General features: G+C 33.3%; 1 protein-coding gene across 1 annotated transcript in view; it reads left to right on the forward strand.

Moving 5' to 3' along the window:
• LOC139497250 (intermembrane lipid transfer protein VPS13B-like) overlaps positions 1 to 16,322 on the forward strand; it is a 102,786-nt gene extending 86,464 nt beyond the window's left edge. Inside the window, exons 43-52 of the mRNA XM_071285398.1 lie at positions 50 to 187; positions 3,226 to 3,658; positions 4,356 to 5,645; positions 6,690 to 6,866; positions 7,389 to 7,559; positions 8,290 to 8,463; positions 9,475 to 9,580; positions 10,568 to 10,817; positions 11,305 to 11,325; positions 14,715 to 16,322. Coding sequence (XP_071141499.1) covers positions 50 to 187; positions 3,226 to 3,658; positions 4,356 to 5,645; positions 6,690 to 6,866; positions 7,389 to 7,559; positions 8,290 to 8,463; positions 9,475 to 9,580; positions 10,568 to 10,817; positions 11,305 to 11,325; positions 14,715 to 15,026 — 3,072 coding nt within the window. The 3' untranslated portion in view covers positions 15,027 to 16,322. The remainder of the gene's footprint in view (positions 1 to 49; positions 188 to 3,225; positions 3,659 to 4,355; positions 5,646 to 6,689; positions 6,867 to 7,388; positions 7,560 to 8,289; positions 8,464 to 9,474; positions 9,581 to 10,567; positions 10,818 to 11,304; positions 11,326 to 14,714) is intronic.
• Positions 16,323 to 18,756: the final 2,434 nt, after the last annotated feature.

The raw sequence follows: 18,756 nt of genomic DNA on the forward strand, positions 1-18,756 counted from the left end.
ATTGTACAGGTATTTCTCTATAGTTTAGATACATTATAATCTGTTTTAGGTATACTTCCTAACCCTGCAGTCTAAGATGGTGAATGGTATGAGGATTGTCAATGTCAGAGAGACGTACTGTATCAGTAATCATACCTCCATTGATCTGTTACTGTCACATCACAGTCTGCAGCCCTGTCCGCAAAAGGTAGCTACTTTTTCCTGTATTGTCTTAGTTGGCTAAAAAAAAAAAAAAGTATATATTCAATAGGTATATGGAAAGTCATAATTATGATGTGTTTAAAACAAGAAAGAAAATAATCATTACTCATGTTCTAGTATCAACCAAACCAGCAAACTCTGATAATAACTTATAAAAAATTGTTATACCTGATCAATAATTGTAATAACTGATCAATGATTGTAATAACTGATCAATGATTGTAATAACTGATCAATGATTGTAATACCTGATCAATGATTGTAATACCTGATCAATAATTGTAATAACTGATCAATGATTGTAATACCTGATCAATAATTGTAATAACTGATCAATGATTGTAATACCTGATCAATAATTGTAATAACTGATCAATGATTGTAATACATGATCAATGATTGTAATACCTGATTAATAATTGTAATTACTGGTCAATAATTGTAATAACTGATAAAAAATTGTAATACCTGATTAATAATTGTAATACCTGATCAATAATTGTAATAACTGATCAATAATTGTAATAACTGATCAATGATTGTAATAACTGATCAATGATTGTTACAGGGATGATTCCAGGTGTTTACAAATGGGTCCCTTGAATATCAAATTGGGAATTTTTATCCCAATTGGGAATTTTTGATGCATACAATATAAAACGAAATAATATATCATTTTCCTGTAAAAACGGAAAATAAATATTAAGTTAATTTCTTCTGTACACTGATTGAAGAAATTATTGGATTCAGACCAGGGAAGTTGTAATACATGAATATCATTGCATAGGATGCACTATCATCTTAACTTTGGTAAATGAGGCCTATATACCACAGGTACGAGCTAACATAAACATTTAGCTATTTATTCGAATTTCAAATTATCTCATAATATATACGATATCTCATATAATATATAAGATTTATTTAAGATATCTTAAAGGATATGAAATATCTTATAAATATGTTTTGTATAAGATATTTCATATAGTTTATTGGATATCATATTAGGAAAATTATATGAGATATCTTATAAACTACATGACTTTTTGTATAAGACATCTCATAAATTATTTCAGATATCTCGTGAACTATATAAGATATCTTATAAACTTTATAAGATATCTTTCAAACTATATCAAATATCTAATGAACTATTATATAAGATATCTTATAAAGTTTATGAGATATCCTGAAGTAAGATTAAATAGCAAAACGGCTTGCCATATTAACCAGTGAAAAAAGTTTAAATGTATTTCAAATAGAACTGGCCAATTGTTGAATTAAGAAAAGCAATTACAAACGTATATATATATATATGCTTAATTGATAAGTTAATTAAAGCAATTGAACCAGTGAACTTTAAAATTATTTGGATCATTTTCATATCTTTTGAAACAGTTCCATAATGATGACATTTCAGGGGGGGGGTCTCATTTCATGAAGGGTCTATCATCAACATTATTTTCAAAAACGCTCAAACTTTTGTCTTTTGCGGAAAAAAGAGCAAAATATAAAATAATTTCTTTTACAAAACAAGTTTTAATCAACATAACCGGCTCTGCTGGGCGATCTGCTTTTACCATTCAAATTCATTCATCAATGTTATATAAAATTTGGTCTTTGCCGAGGTCTGTTTTGACACCCATTTGGACAAAAAGCATATTTTTTATCAACCTGCTGAGCGATCTACTTTTACGAGACCACATACTCTCATAACATTTTAACTTCAATTGAATCTGGCCGTTAAAATTGTTTACCTCATGTTGACATAATTAAATCGTTGTTAATAAAATGAGATCATAGTCAACATTTTTATCCGAATTTTACTATGTTTCAACGACAAACTATGAAAAATTATAGTCGCCGTTATCGGTGACGGAAACTTTGCTGGAAATAACGATTTTTGTTTTATTTTCCTGAATTGGGAATTTATATTGACAAACATTTTTTGGGGGCCGCTGGCCGATTTAAGGGCCGTTAAGCGGCCCTAAACTACATAGTGGAATCATCCCTGTGTTATAACTGATTAATTAATATAATTACTGATCAATGATTGTAATAACTGATCAAACTGATAAAAAATTGTTATACCTGATTAATAATTGTAATACCTGATCAATAATTGTAATACCTGATCAATAATTGTAATAATTGATCAATAATTGTAATACCTGATTAATAATTGTAATAACTGGTCAATAATTGTAATAACTGATTAATAATTGTAATACCTGATTATTAATTGTAATAACTGATCAATGATTGTAATACCTGATTAATAATTGTAATACCTGATCAATAATTGTAATAACTGGTCAATAACGGTAATAACTGATCAAAAATTGTAATACCTGATTAATAATTGTTATAACTGATCAATAATTGTAATAACTGATCAAGGATTATAATAACTGATCAATAATTGTAATAACTGATCAATAATTGTAATAACTGATAAAAAATTATAATAACTGATCAATAATTATAATAACTGATCAATAATTACAATAACTGATAATAAATTGTTATAACTGATTAATACTTATATACAAGTATTAGCTAAGCTAGTGGTGGATTTGCTGATCCAGTGTCCCTGCTTTCCACCTAGATTTACGAGATTTCAACATTTGTGATAGTAGAAACTGTCATATTCCTGGCTTGGTACAGGCATTTTTATATGTAGAAAATGGTGGATTAAACATGGTTATTGCTAGCTTGACATCTCACTTGTATGACAGTTGGCAACTTACAGAAAGTTCCATTATATTGACAACAGCTTGTGAACAAAACAAACAGACATAAAATGTAAAGATGTCAAAAATAGCAGTAAAGCAGTCAACATTGTGTCATAATTTTAATCACTAGAAACGACCTTTAAAATTCAATAGACCAGCATTGACCTGTATAATCCCCTTGAGGAGTATTGACTGGAGCAGTCTATTTCTCGATCATATTCAAATTTATATGTGAAGGTTGTTCCACTCAAAGTCATTCTATATTAATATGATTTTTATTTGATTTCAGTTTTCTGTAAAATGTTCTGATGATAACATCAGGTATTTACAGTCAAAATCTACTGAAACTACACCACTACCTTCCTGGGCAGGCTACACCATGGAGGACACATCTAACATTGATATCAGCTTTGTTAACTATGTTATGATTAGACAACAGATAACCAATCAGAATACTGCATCTTCAGATAGATCTAGCACAAATGATGATTGGTCATTCCCAGTTAGACTTGTAGCCAATGAAAATCCAGGAAGAGTAACAGTGTCTATTCCAGTTCAGACAGAGACTGTGATGTCACTTCCTCTATGCATTGTGGGTCAAACAAGGAATGGAGTCAGTTATTTTATAGTGAAAGAAGACAATTCCCCATCATGTTTATTGTATAACTTCACCACTGTACCAATAGTCTATGGTTATCAGAATATCTCCATTTCTAGAGCAGGTTTGTATAACTTTACCACTGTACCAATAGTCTATGGTTATCAGAATATCTCCATTTCTAGAGCAGGTTTGTATAACTTCACCACTGTACCAATAGTCTATGGTTATCAGAATATCTCCATTTCTAGAGCAGGTTTGTATAACTTTACCACTGTACCAATAGTCTATGGTTATCAGAATATCTCCATTTCTAGAGCAGGTTTGTAGTTTTTTCTGACTTTTTGTTTAATTTTTAAAATGATACGAAAAGCTTATTTGCAGAGAAGCTTTATCAGAAATATACTTCTTAATTACTAATTTTACTAGGTTTAACCTTGTACGTCTGTCTGTATGTACGTCCCATAATTGGTTTTCATTCTTTAACTTTAGTTTGCCTTAACCAAATGTTATGAAACTGGTACACAATGCTAATTACCTTAAAACACAGACCAAGTTTGAAATTTGGTTGCATTATTTAAAGTTATGGAAAGAATTCAGTGTTAAAATTCTCAAAAATATCTATTAAAGAAATTGCAAGAATTTGAAATATTTTGTATATTTGTACTTATGTACTTTTACACACCAATAAATTTAAATAAGTAAAAAGAATCATTTAATTCTCAAGAAAATCTTTTTTTCTAATATAAGTACATTCAACTGTAATCTTATGAAATAGAACATTATACATGGAACTTTCATTCACAAATTTTTGTTTACAGGGTACACAACACAAGAGGAAGCTGAACTGACAGATATTTTACCCACAATTCCCCCAAATCAACATGTGTTCTATACACCTTCCTCAACAAACCGTCAATTTTTATTATCCATTGGTGACTCAGGTTTACCAAAGATTCATGTGGGTGTTCAGCAAGCTTTGGAAACTGATGAATCAAATACAGAGAGTAAACACTCAAGTGACCAAGATTCAGGGGTGTCATGGAGTGACCCTCTGGATGTTAATGAAGAAATGGAGAGATTTATCTCAATCCCTAACAATATGAACTTGAAAATCAAGGTCATTAAGGTTTCCATGGTGACTCATGTTGTTATAAATGCAGCAAACAAAGCTGAAGTTTCTGCAAAGGAAATAAGGAATAAAATTGGCAAGGTGACAACAATGGAAAGTCATCCCTCATCAGACGATACCAATGTCAGCATCAGAGAGTATGATGTGTGTGTTCCTAAACAAGATGTGTTCATACACTCCAATTCAATCACTAGAAACTTAGAATTGTATATTAGTTTACACTTTCATCACTTATGTCTGATCCTACAGGATGAAACCAGTTCAAACAATGAAATCACAGAGATAATCCGTGTGTCATGTGACCATCTATTTTTAGCACATTATCCATTAATTGAAGGCTTTGATGATGATAGTCCAAGTCATGATTGCTATTCAATATCAGCAGAAAACCTTCAAGTTGATAATCAGTTGTATACTACCAAAGGGCTTTATGACTTTCCTGTAATTTTTGCACGTCAGGAACTTAAATCTAAAGACAAGGATTTCCTTGTAGAATTCCATTCCATGAACCTGTCAGAAAAGTTAGCTGTGATAAAATCCAGAAGTTTTGCTCACATTCAAGTTGTCATGGAAACTGATTGTTTGAGTCACTCATTAGTTAAAAGTGTTGAGATTGCTATGGAACCAGTCATAGGCAATATAGATGATAGATTTGTGTATCGAATGTTAGAGGAAGTGGAAAAACTTCTACCAACTTCTCTGCAAGACAACAAGAAAGGTCTAAAAGAAATAACCAGACTACCACAAGCTTTAAAAGTGATGTCACATGGTCTAAGTTCACCAATCAGAATAGAGCATTTGGTGATACATCCCTGTTCTTTACTGATTAGTGTGCATGCCTCATTGAAGGTATTTATAGCGTCTGACAAGACTCCGCTGTCCTTTGGGAAGTTTGAGAAAAAGAATGTGAACTCTACAGCCCACCAGCTGACTCGCGTACTAGCCATGCATTATGCTTCTGGTGCCTTGTTTAGAGCAGGTTATTATATAAATATGCTAATATGATTTGACAATCCAAGTTTTAGTATATTTACTCTTAAGTAATGTAAAGAGAGGTGAAAGATACTAAAGAGAGAGTCAAACTCATAAGTTGACAACAAACTCAACATTTCATGACAAAAAAACGCAAAACACCTAAAAGAATAACAACAGTACACAAAACACAACCAGTACCAAGGAAATGAAAGACTTAGCAACTTCAAAACATACACCATGGGGTGATCTCAGGTGATCTGGGGGTGATCTCGGGTGATCAGGGGGTGATCTCAGGTGATCTGGGGGTAATCTCGGGTGATCAGGGGGGGATCTCAGGTGATCTGGGGGTGATCTCGGGTGATCAGGGGGGATCTCGGGTGATCTGGGGGTGATCTCGGGTGATCAGGGGGGATCTCGGGTGATCAGGGGGTGATCTCAGGTGATCTGAGGGTGATCTCAGGTGAATGAGGTGATCTGGGGGTGATCTCAGGTGATTATTGATAGTTAGCAGATCCTCCTAAAAGATACTGTTACTGTTCACTATAGTAGTTTATATTTTTCGTAGATTACCGTAGTTATAAAACTTTCCCACTAAACATTTAGTACACGACAACAATGATGTTTATAAACTCTACATATCTTTTCCAAATCTTTTTAACAGGTAAAAACAGCATTTGTGTATTTGTTACATTGTGACTGTATATTGAGATGGCATGTATTGAGATTGAAATTCAAAGATATATGAAGTCTAACTGCACAAAATCCAAGTTTTAACAATAAAATTGAGAATGGAAATGGGGAATGTATCAAAGAGACAATAACCAGACCATAGAAAAAACAACAGCAGAAGGTCACCAACAGGTCTTCAATGTAACGAGAAAATAACGCACCCGGAGGCGTCCTTCAGCTGGCCCCTAAACAAATATATACTAGTTCAGTGAATAACGTTTATTTTCCTGGGTACCAATTGTGGTTGGATCTTTAGAATTTTTATATTATAGATGGTATGATAGTTGAAGGTGACTAATTTGACTTATTATTTTGACAGGTATTGTGGTTGGATCTTTGGAGATATTGGGGAACCCCACAGGGTTAGTCAGATCTATAGGCTCTGGTGTAGCAGACTTAGTACGATTACCCTATGGTGGCCTCACACAAGGACCAGGAGCATTTGTATCTGGGGTATCATCAGGGATGTCTTCCTTTGTCAGGAATATTTCTTCAGGTAATCAGTATTAATTAATTAGAGCCCCACCGAATGGAGGGTCTCCCTATAATGATCAGTCTGTCCGTCCTTAACAAATTGTGTCCACACTATATTTAGAGAACCCTTATGATTGCATACTTAATACTTGACATGTATATTAAACAACACCAGAGGGTGGGTCATACTGTTTGTACAACTCTCTAGGTCAAAGATAGGTCAAGGTAAAAAAACTTTGGTTTCTGTGGACAACCCATTGTCCAATGGTAAAGATCTTGTCCGCTCTATTTCTTGAGAACCTTTCTGATATCAAAGTATATACTTGACATGTATAATTAAATAATTATGTATGTACAACGTCCTAAGTCCAAGGTCAAAAACTTTGGTTACAGTTGACAAATTACAACTTCATGTCCTAAGGTAAAGATACAATTGTTTTATACTCCACATTATTCACAGCGGGGCCACAGAGATGGCTCCCAGGAATATTTGTCTGCTCAATTATTTTTCAGGAATGTTGACCTCTATTAAATTATTTTTCAGGAATGCTGACCTCTGTTACAAACTTTGCCTCGAGTGTTTCCCGTAACATGGAACGACTATCAATGGACGACACACATAGAGAAAGACAGGAAGAAAGAAGGAGACAACATCCAGAGGGGTTGACTAGCGGACTTAAAAATGGTCTAACAGGATTTGGAATGAGTCTTTTAGGTAGGTATATACATTTTGTACTAAAACATCAACTTATTTATTTGTATCTGGTTCAGGGGAGTGAGAAACATGGTCTAACCGGATTTTGGAATGAGTCTCTAAGGTCAGTATATTCTGAAGCATCAACTTATTTATTATACCCCCGCTTTCAAATTTTTTTTTACCTCTGTCTGTCCATCCATCCATCTGTCATTCTGTCCTTCCCAAGAATATTTTTTCACATTTCTCTGGAACTACATTAAAAGAATTTCTGAAATTTGGTTTCAGGGTTTATATAAGTCAGTTATACTGTGTGATGCGTTTTCAGATTCATCACTAAACAACTTTCTATTTACTGAATACTTGTATCATTTTACACATGATAGCCAAGTTGAAAATTTCTCCACATTTTTCTCAGGAACTACAATACAAGGATTTCTGAATTTTGTTTCGGGGTTTATATAAGTCAGTTATACCGTGTGATGGGTTTTCAGATTCATCAGTCAGAAACTTTCTGTTTACCTAAATATTTCGTCAGGGGCATCATCAGTGAGCAGTAGCTCACAGTTTAACTTTTTTATTTATGGTCTAGTGACTGATAAAAAGTTGTCATGTTCTGCTGAATTAGAGCTCATGAGTACGAAGCATTAAACTACTTCTATGTCTCCTTTTTAATAAAGACTAATAACTTGAGTGAATAATGTTTTTACACCATTTACATTCTGACAAAAAGGTCTTCTTTTCATGACAGGTGCTGTTGCTGGTCTAGCTGATCAGCCATTACAAAATCTGATGTCACGAAGTGAGAGTGAAGGTCAAAGGTCAGCTGCCACAGAATTAGTATCAGGTGTCGGAAAAGGACTTGTGGGAGTGTTTACCAAGCCTATTGGTGGTGCAGCAGAATTCTTTTCCCAGACAGGTCAAGGTAAGGTTAAAGGTCAGCTGTCACAGAAGAAGTGTTAGGTTAGTGGTTCTACAGAATTCCTGAACCAGACAGGTCAAGGTAAGGTTAGAGGTCAGGTGTTACAGAAGAAGTGTTAGGTTAGTGGTTCTACAGCATTCCTGAACCAGACAGGTCAAGGTAAGGTTAGAGGTCAGCTGTTACAGAAGAAGTGTTAGGTTAGTGGTTCTACAGAATTCTTTTCCCAGACAGGTCAAGGTAAGGTTAGAGGTCAGGTGTTACAGAAGAAGTGTTAGGTTAGTGGTTCTACAGAATTCCTGAACCAGACAGGTCAAGGTAAGGTTAGAGGTCAGGTGTTACAGAAGAAGTATTGGTTAGTGTTGCAGCAAAATTCCTGAACCAGACAGGTCAAGGTAAGGGTTGAGGTCAGCTGTCACAGAAGAAGTGGTTATCAGGTTAAAAGGATGGGGGGGGAGGTTCACATTCCTCAAAACAATCACTGACATTACTTCTTTCCTGATTTTCTTTAAATATTTGATACCTTAGGTTATGATTATTAGGGGCCAGAATATATTTAGTTTTTGTTAAAAAAAATAATAAACAGATCAATGTGGCAAAATCTGTATCACATGCTGTATCACTACTCAACCAGCTCTCAGGACCTTTGGCCCTCAGGACTGATGTTGGTTTTTCATAGTGATACAAGATGTAATGCAGGTTTTGCCATGTTTTTTTTTCCCATTTATCGGCATTATGTTTTCTGGTCTGTGTGTCTGTTGTTTCGTCCGTCTGTCTCTCTTGAGGTTAAAGTTGTTGGTCCAGGTAGTTTTTGATGAAGTTGAAGTCCAATCAACTTGAAACTTAGTACACATATTCCCTATAATCTATGATACGATCTTTCTTATTTTAATGCCAATTTAGAGATTTTACCCATTTTTCACTGTCCACTAAACAAAGAAAATGATAGTGCTGATCCGGCATCCATGTACTATGGACACATTCTTGTTCTATATGTAACATTTCCTTTATTTACAGGATTATTGTATGGTACTGGATTATCTGGGAACATCATAAAACCCTGCTATCCTTCTGACAACTTGGTTATTAGTGACATGTGCAACAGTCGACTAAAATATGTCAGGTATAATGTATAAATCCTATAAAACCTTGCTATGATTCGTAGGTATATGACAGCATGTTCGATGTCAAAACAATAAAATAAAAAAAACATGTAACATCAACTAACAGCAACCACTGGATAACAGAGGAATTATGTGAGGCATAAAATAATGTAGCAGAATATTACACATGAAGGCATAAAATAATGTGGCAGAATTACACATGACTACATACTTTAAACAAACTTTATTTCGCATTATAACAATTGGAGTCCACTTCGTGGCTTTTAATATTCGTGATTTTCTTATTTATTTGATGTAGATTAATAAAGATTAACTTATACGCTACGATTTATATTGGCATTATTTTTCTCCTCTTGAAAGTGGCAAAAATAAATTGGTTTACAGCATGTTGACATCAGCTCAATCCAGATACATGGTCAATTATCTCGATCCAGATACATGGTCAATTATCTCGATCCAGATACATGGTCAATTATCTCGATCCAGATACATGGTCAATTATCTCGATCCAGATACACGGTCAATTATCTCGATCCAGATACACAGTCAATTATCTCGATCCAGATACACGGTCAATTATCTCGATCCCGATACACGGTCAATTATCTCGATCCCGATACACGGTCAATTATCTCGATCCCGATACCCGGTCAATTATCTTGATCCGGATATACAGTCAATTATCTCGATCCCAATACACGGTCCATTATCTCAATCCCGATACACGGTCAATTATCTCAATCCTGATACACGGTCAATTATCTCAATCCAGATACACGGTCAATTATCTCAACAGATTCTTATTAAATTTTAAAAAAAATGAGCTCTGTAGAGAAAGTTTATTGTGAAGACTAAAGATATAAACTTTATAGGTTTGGTTCAATATTAAATAAAATCTTGCCAGAAATATAATATGTTAGATATTATATAAAACCTTGCCAGAAATATAGTAAGTTAAGTACTGACGTAGAATGTTTGTGTTTTAGGAAATTACTACAGTGCCTTCCTAAGTGTCAACTTCAATCTTCTCTATTGGCTAATTATCTGGATGTCATGGATACAGAGGTCAAGGTTGAACTTCTTTTGACTAATGAACTAATGATTATGATCAGTATAGATGACGACAGTCAGCAACAAGCATTTTCATTGGTGGAACTAGAGGTTAAAGTTGAGCCAGATAATCCTCAACTGATAACATTTGTGTGGAGAGATTCCTTCCATCAAGATGTGCCTCAGGTTGGTATGGTTACTGTAGAGGTCAACTATCTTTTGACCTTGAAGATACAGACTGGCATTATGAATATTTATCACATTAACCCTTTTCCCTTGCCTGATTAAATGGTTTCTTATAGATATATTTTTGATTGAATTGTTTGAAAAATTTCACATTTTTTGGAATTGGGAACTTTTACTTTCCAGCAAAATTTACAATGTTCATGTGATTGCAAATTTATACATTATAAACATACAAACCTGGATTAGTCGCACATATTGCAACCAGGCCATTTGATACTTTGCCTTATTTTAATTTTGTGCATTCTGATTCATGTTTTATGGTGTGATCATGTTTGACACCTGTTCAGGTTATATTTTTGTGTGTGTGTGTGTGTGTGTGTGTGACATCTTTGTAGGTTATTTATTGAGCTAAATGTTTTAGGTATCTATAAGTTATTGATTTTGTTAAATGTTTTTACATATAATATCAATATAAACTTTTAAACAGGTGTCAGTAGGCCGTGTAAAGGTAGGAATAACACTAGTTATAGATGTTTGTCTAACCTGTGGCAAAATGCTTCAAATTAAGCTTTCTGTAGAACCAGGAAAAAAACATTTTATTATACATATTTACTCATTATGCTTTTATATAAATTCAGAAAGATGAATAGCATATTATACAGTTTGGAACAACTGTGTGCTACATTCTTAGATGTTGCTTAGAAGTCATGTTACTCAAAGAATACATATATTTCTATTTTATTTTATTAAGTACAAATGTTTCATTTATAATTCAACTGTTGTTCTTATTTATTAAATGATTACAATCCAAAATTCTGTACTTTTCTGCAGATAAACTGTGTTTTCCATTAGATAAAAATATAGTTTTGTTCTACAGAAAGCACTGGGGTTTCATAATCTCTTGGTGTCATTATCACGTGGATTACATCACACTTTTGATCTCATCTGGCCCTATGGACCACCTGAGCTGTTGCTCTCACTGGCATCATCTTCAGCATCATAAAAGTATCCAAATTTCAATATCAAAGTACTTCCTATTATCACCAAAATTACAGGAGTCATTCCTCCAAAATGTTTCTTCTATTTTAAATTTAACTTTTTGATTGTTATCTCAAAATATCTGTGTAAAAATGAAAATATGACTGAACCCATTTGATGATTCACTATAGCTATAACAGTTATTGCCCTTACATGATGTTTTTTTTTTTGAATTATTTTCTTGTTTTAAATAACATCTCCAAAACTATAATGGATAGAAATTAGCCAAACTAAAGATTATCATTTACAAGATCTACATTAAAGCCAATGACCTAAAGCATTGGATGACTCATATAACTGTCCTTAAATGATATTTTTTTTATTAATTTTCATGACTTTGCCTTTTATCAAGCAATTATTAAAGATAAGTACTGTTATCAGTAAAAATTATCATCATTACAGATCTAAATATGTCAGGAGTTATTGCCCTTAAATGAATCTAAATATGTCAGGAGTTATTGCCCTTAAATGGATCTAAATATGTCAGGAGTTATTGCCCTTAAATGAAAGGTTTATTTTACTAATGTCTGTGTTTTGATCATTAATCTCCTAACCAATAATAGAAAATGTAGAATTTGTAAAAAACAAAGATGATCAGCTATATGCAATCTACAAAAATGTGAAATGATTATTAGAGTTACTGCCCTTATAAGACAATTTTTGACTGATATTTCATAAACATTAATAGTTGTGTCAAAACTGTGAACATAGATAAATGAAGATAAATACAAGATATACAAATGCTGCTAAATATGATTTACAAATTAGCAAATATAAACTGATTTCAATAAAAGTAAAAGATAAATATTGTTACAGGTGAGTGATTCAGCCTCAGATGAGCCTCTTGTTTGTTTTAATACACATCTTTCTAGCATACTTTGTTGATCATCAAAAATCACATAACATGTTTTCGTGTATTCACTTTTTGATTAATTTTATAGATGTTGATTTTTAGTAAAATTAATATTTCAGTTATTTGGGGCTAGTCCGCTGATCTGAATAGACATATAAATGTAAAAAGGTCAGAGTACAGATTAGACTGGTTAATCTATTAAACAGCAATTAACTTGAGGACCGATTTTATTAGCTCACCTGGCCTAAAAGGCCATGTGAGCTTTTCTCATCACTTGGCGTCCGTCGTCGTCGTCGTCGTCGTTAACAATTTTTCAAACATCTTCTCCTCTGAAACTACTGAATGGATTTGAATGAAACTTAGCATGATTGTTCCTTAGAGTATCCTGCACAAAGTGTGTGCTTCGATTTTTGATCAGTCAAAAAACATGGCCGCCGTTACTTAAAATAGAACATAGGGGTAAAATGCAGTTTTTGGCTTATATCTCAAAAACGAAAGCATTTAGAGCAAATCTGACATGGGGTAAAAATGTTCATTAGGTCAAGATCTATCAGCCCTGAAATTTTCAGATGAATCAAACAAACCATTGTTGGGTTGCTGCCACTTAATTGGTAATTTTAAGGAAAATTTTGCAGTTTTTGGTCATTATCTTGAATATTATTATAGATAAAGATAAACTGTAAACAGCAAAAATGATCAGCAAAGTAAGATCTACAAATAAGTTAATATGACCAAAATTGTCAATTGACCCCTTAAGGGGTTATTGTCCTTTAATGACAATTTTTCACAATTTGTTCATCATATTTGCTAACTTTAAAAAATCTTCTCCTCTGAAACTGCTGAATGGATTTGGATGAAACTTAGCATGATTGTTCCTTAGATTATCCTGCATAAAGTGTGTGCTTCGATTTTTGATCCGTCAAAAAACATGGCAGCCGTTACTTAAAATAGAACATAGGGGTCAAATGCAGTTTTTGGCTTATATTTCAAAAACGAAAGCATTTAGAGCAAATCTGACATGGAGTAAAAATGTTCATTAGGTCAAGATCTATCAGCCCTGAAATTTTCAGATGAATCAAACAAACCATTGTTGGGTTGCTGCCACTTAATTGGTAATTTTAAGGAAATTTTGCAGTTTTTGGTCATTATCTTGAATATTATTATAGATACAGATAAACTGTTAATAGCAAAAATGTTAAGAAAAGTAAGATCTACAAATAAGTCAAATTGACCAAAATTGTAAATTGACCTCTTAAGGAGTTATTGCCCTTTAAAGACTTTTTTCACAATTTGTTCATCATGTTGACTTACTTTAAAAAATCTTCTCCTTTGAAACTGCTGTATCAATTTCAGCCAAACTGAGGCTAAATGAGTTTTAGAGTTTCAGAGTATCTAGTATAAATTTTATATTTCATTTCCTTGTATGTCAAGAAACATAGCTCCTATGGCTAAAATAGAACATAGGAGAAAATGATTTTTTTTTTGCTTTTGAAGAAAATAGGACGATTCAAAGAACATTTAAATAAATTGAAAAGCCAAAATAATCATTGATATGAGATTAAACCAAAAAAATTCAGGTGAGCGATTCAGGCTCTTGAGAGCCTCTTGTTTATGTAGGGGCCAGTTTACACAAGTTGATACTTTTTTGAGTATTCAGTTTTGAAACGAGTTCCGTTTTATAAGGGCAAGTTTACGAGGTTTTTACTTTATACTTTATTCAGAATTCAGTTTTGAAAAGGGGGTTTACATTTTAGGCTAGTTTAGACATGTTTAAAGTTCATACAGGGTCAATTTACACAGTCAGGTAAATTTAATGAAAGATAAAAGTATATGATAAGAATGGTTGCAATTAAGACCGTTTTGGTGTATACATTTTATTTTCATAAAAATACAGTAATATGATTCTAGCCTTGTGGTTGATGATTTAGACAGAAACATGTAGTACCCATTTCCTTGCTCAATTTTATAGTCTATGTACTTGAGTAATGTAGTTTTTATCTTTTTAGACTGAAAAAGAAAACAAAGATCGAGTAGCTGCCTTTATAGATGGAACTTCAGAATTTGTCAGACCAGATATTTCTCTCAAATTAAATCTCAATCCAGCCAATGAAATATCAGATTTTCCACAAGTTTCCCCTTCAGAATCCATGGAATCGGGAGAAGACAGTCGACCGATATCACCATCATTGTCTAATACATGTAGACCTAGCTTGGCTCCAGAATATCATTTTCTTGTAGACCCATACTCTAAGGATGTTTTTATTGCAATTTTTAATGCTACTAAACTGAAATTATCAGGGAAAGGGTTTATTTTGTAAAGTAAAAACTGTTTAAGACAAACTAATTTGTACAATAATTTTTATACATAAGAGGTACATGCATTGTGATTTTATAAGCTGATTGATGAGATAAAATAAGGAAATATTCTGGTTTTGTTCGAATAAACATTCGATTAATTTTCAAAGTTTTGTGCAGATGTTTTTTAAGCACCACATGAAATGAATGGGGAGACAAAAAAAAATATATTAGAATATAACTGTTAAGATATGTTTGTATGTTTGTTATTTGTTTATTAATTATGTTTATTTATTTAATAATTTTGCTACTTTTTTTGCTTTCTATGCAGTGATAGTATATTTATGTTAATGTGATTTTGATGAGGTGATTCTAAGAAGGAAAATTAAGTGTTGCTTTTTATATCAGAGTACACCTAAATGTTTTGAAAGTCCAACCATTAAGTTTTTCATTATATCTGGAGGGTGCATACTGCTTAATCTTTTGTTTCTTTTGTAGTATAACGTTGGTTTTTTGTTGTTTTGTTGTTTGTTTGTTGATGTTGGGTTTGTTTGGGTTTTTTTGGGGGGAGGGGGAGGGGTCACATTGCTCATCTTTTTTTTCAACCAATTGATTTTGTTTGTTTCCTTTTGTAACCTATGAATAACAAGGTGTATCATATGTGTTGATAACAGAACAATGAAATTATATTTCTGTAAATAATAAGTTAAGAAGGTAATGATTTACTTGGTACCATGGCTACACTCTGGTTTATCTTAATTAATTTTTGTGATCAGAGAAAAGTTTAAAAGATAATGACGGGGGTTAGGTGCTTCTTATTCTTATGTTGTGATGTGATGTTATACCACTGTCCACTGTTAGGGGGCAGTTAAGTACAACTAAACTTATTTTAGAGTATGCTGGTCATACAAACATAACAAACAAAACTTCATTCTCAATTACTTGTGTGTTGTCTCCCTTTACTTCATTCTCAATTACTTGTGTGTTGTCTCCCTTGACTTCATTATCAATTACTTGTGTGTTGTCTCCCTTGACTTCATTATCAATGACTTCTGTATTGTCTCCCTTGACTTCATTCTCAATTACTTGTATATTATCTCCCTTGACTTCATTCTCAATTACTTGTGTGTTGTCTCCCTTGACTTCATTCTCAATAACTTGTGTATTATCTCCCTTGTTTTATTTTATTAAAATGACGTAAACCTACATTAAATGTTAAGGTATGACTTCATATAATTTATTATAATTATAATGAGGGAAGATATTCTGCTGAATACTGGTTCTGCTATGAGGAGGAGAAATAAATTATTTAAATACTCGTTCTGCTGTTATTTATATGGAAAGGAAGGAAAGTGTTGTATTAAGTATAGATTATAACATGGCCTTTTCCATATTGGCCCTGGTATCATCCCGAGACTCCCATATCGGCCTCGAGGCATGTTATAATCTATTTATCACATATCTAAGTTCTGCAGAATAGAGACACAAAGTTCAATTATAACAATTTAATAAAACATAACAGGTAAAATTTTAAATTTTGTATCACAAAAGTGTCATTAAGGACGCAATGACATGACGTCATTTGGAATCAGGGCACAATATCAATATCGTCTTTTTTGCCCCAGGCAATTTTGAGGTCATTGCATATGCAAAACCCAACGTATTCGTAACAAATATGTGATAAGTAACATTAAATCAGAAACGGTTTCCGTCTTAAATGAAAGTTGTATTTGATGATAATACATAACATATATAAAGGTTGAGGATGAACACGGATGCGGCCACTTTCATATTTGACAAAAACCATCTATAAAGTGACGTTTTTTTGGCATATTTGATAGATTTTTCATATTTAAGCTTGAATCTGGGCTTTTTTAATGACTAAATCAGTTAAAATCTTTCACATAAACTAATTGAATCAATTGAAATAGACACTTAAGTGTTTAAAAAGTGTGCAAAATCTTTCGTTAGATGAACCTGAAATTTGAGGCCAAATTCGGCCCTTACCGGACCTACTCCTTTCAACTAGTACCAATCTAATAAAAGCAAGGTTTCAACTAGTGTCAATCAAATAAAAAGAATAAATGACACTAATAAAACAGAAGATATGACACTAATAAAACAGAAGATATGCCACAATTTGGGATACATGACACTAATAAAACAGAAGATATGCCACAATTTGGGATACATGACACTAATAAAAAGTAACGACATGACACTAAAAAAAAGAAAGACACAACACTAATGTAAGAAAAGAATTGAACAATAAATGGTGAATATGTCCATGCGACACATGATACCCACGTTTGCATATCACAATATATAGAGACATATCTCGAGGACAGTAAACGTGATGCCACACAAATTTGAACTTGATCTGAGTTTTATGGTAACAAGCATAGTGTATTAGTTCATAATATTTAGTTGAGGCAAACTTTAGTTAGAGAATAAAAACGAAAAATTCAGCATTTTTTTTTCATTTGTAAAGGAGCATAGCTCTAGAACTATAAGTGACACCATCAAAATTCAATCTTGATCTATGTTTTCTGGTAAAAAGTTTTGTGTACAAGAGTCATAACATTTTGTTGTGGTAAACTGAATCGGAGAAAGGAAACAAAATAATCAGCAATTTTTCCATTTGTAAATGGGCATATCTCTAGAAAGGTAAAAGTGATGCCACCAAATTTCAAACTTGGTCTGTGTTTTGTGTAAAATATTCATAACATTTAAAAGAGAGACAAAAGACACCAGAGGGACAGTGAAACTCATAAATCGAAAATAAACTGACAATGAATCTTAATTGAGGCAAACTTGAGTTATAGAAAAAAAACGTGAAAAAATATTTGTTAAGGGGCATAACTCTTAAGTCATAAATGACCCAACCCAATTTAAATTGGACAAATGTAAAACTTGAAGCTCCCCTTAGCTACGGCTGGGGCATATAAAGGAAGAAAGACACAATAGGACAAGTGTAAAACTTGAAGCTCCCCTTAGCTACGGCTGGGGCATATAAAGGAAGAAAGACACAATAGGACAAGTGTAAAACTTGAAGCTCCCCTTAGCTACGGCTGGGGCATATAAAGGAAGAAAGACACAATAGGACAAGTGTAAAACTTGAAGCTCCCCTTAGCTACGGCTGGGGCATATAAAGGAAGAAAGACACAATAGGACAAGTGTAAAACTTGAAGCTCCCCTTAGCTACGGCTGGGGCATACAAAGGAAGAAAGACACAATAGGACAAGTGTAAAACTTGAAGCTCCCCTTAGCTACGGCTGGAGCATATAAAGGAAGAAAGACACAATAGGACAAGTGTAAAACTTGAAGCTCCCCTTAGCTTCGGCTGGAGCATATAAAGGAAGAAAGAAACAATAGGACAAGTGTAAAACTTGAAGCTCCCCTTAGCTACGGCTGGGGCATACAAAGGAAGAAAGACACAATAGGACAAGTGTAAAACTTGAAGCTCCCCTTAGCTACGGCTGGGGCATATAAAGGAAGAAAGACACAATAGGACAAGTGTAAAACTTGAAGCTCCCCTTAGCTACGGCTGGGGCATATAAAGGAAGAAAGACACAATAGGACAAGTGTAAAACTTGAAGCTCCCCTTAGCTACGGCTGGGGCATACAAAGGAAGAAAGACACAATAGGACAAGTGTAAAACTTGAAGCTCCCCTTAGCTACGGCTGGGGCATATAAAGGAAGAAAGACACAATAGGACAAGTGTAAAACTTGAAGCTCCCCTTAGCTACGGCT

The sequence above is a fragment of the Mytilus edulis genome, chromosome 12 (assembly GCF_963676685.1).
Source record: "Mytilus edulis chromosome 12, xbMytEdul2.2, whole genome shotgun sequence".
In the NCBI taxonomy this organism is placed as follows: Eukaryota; Metazoa; Mollusca; class Bivalvia; order Mytilida; family Mytilidae; genus Mytilus; species Mytilus edulis.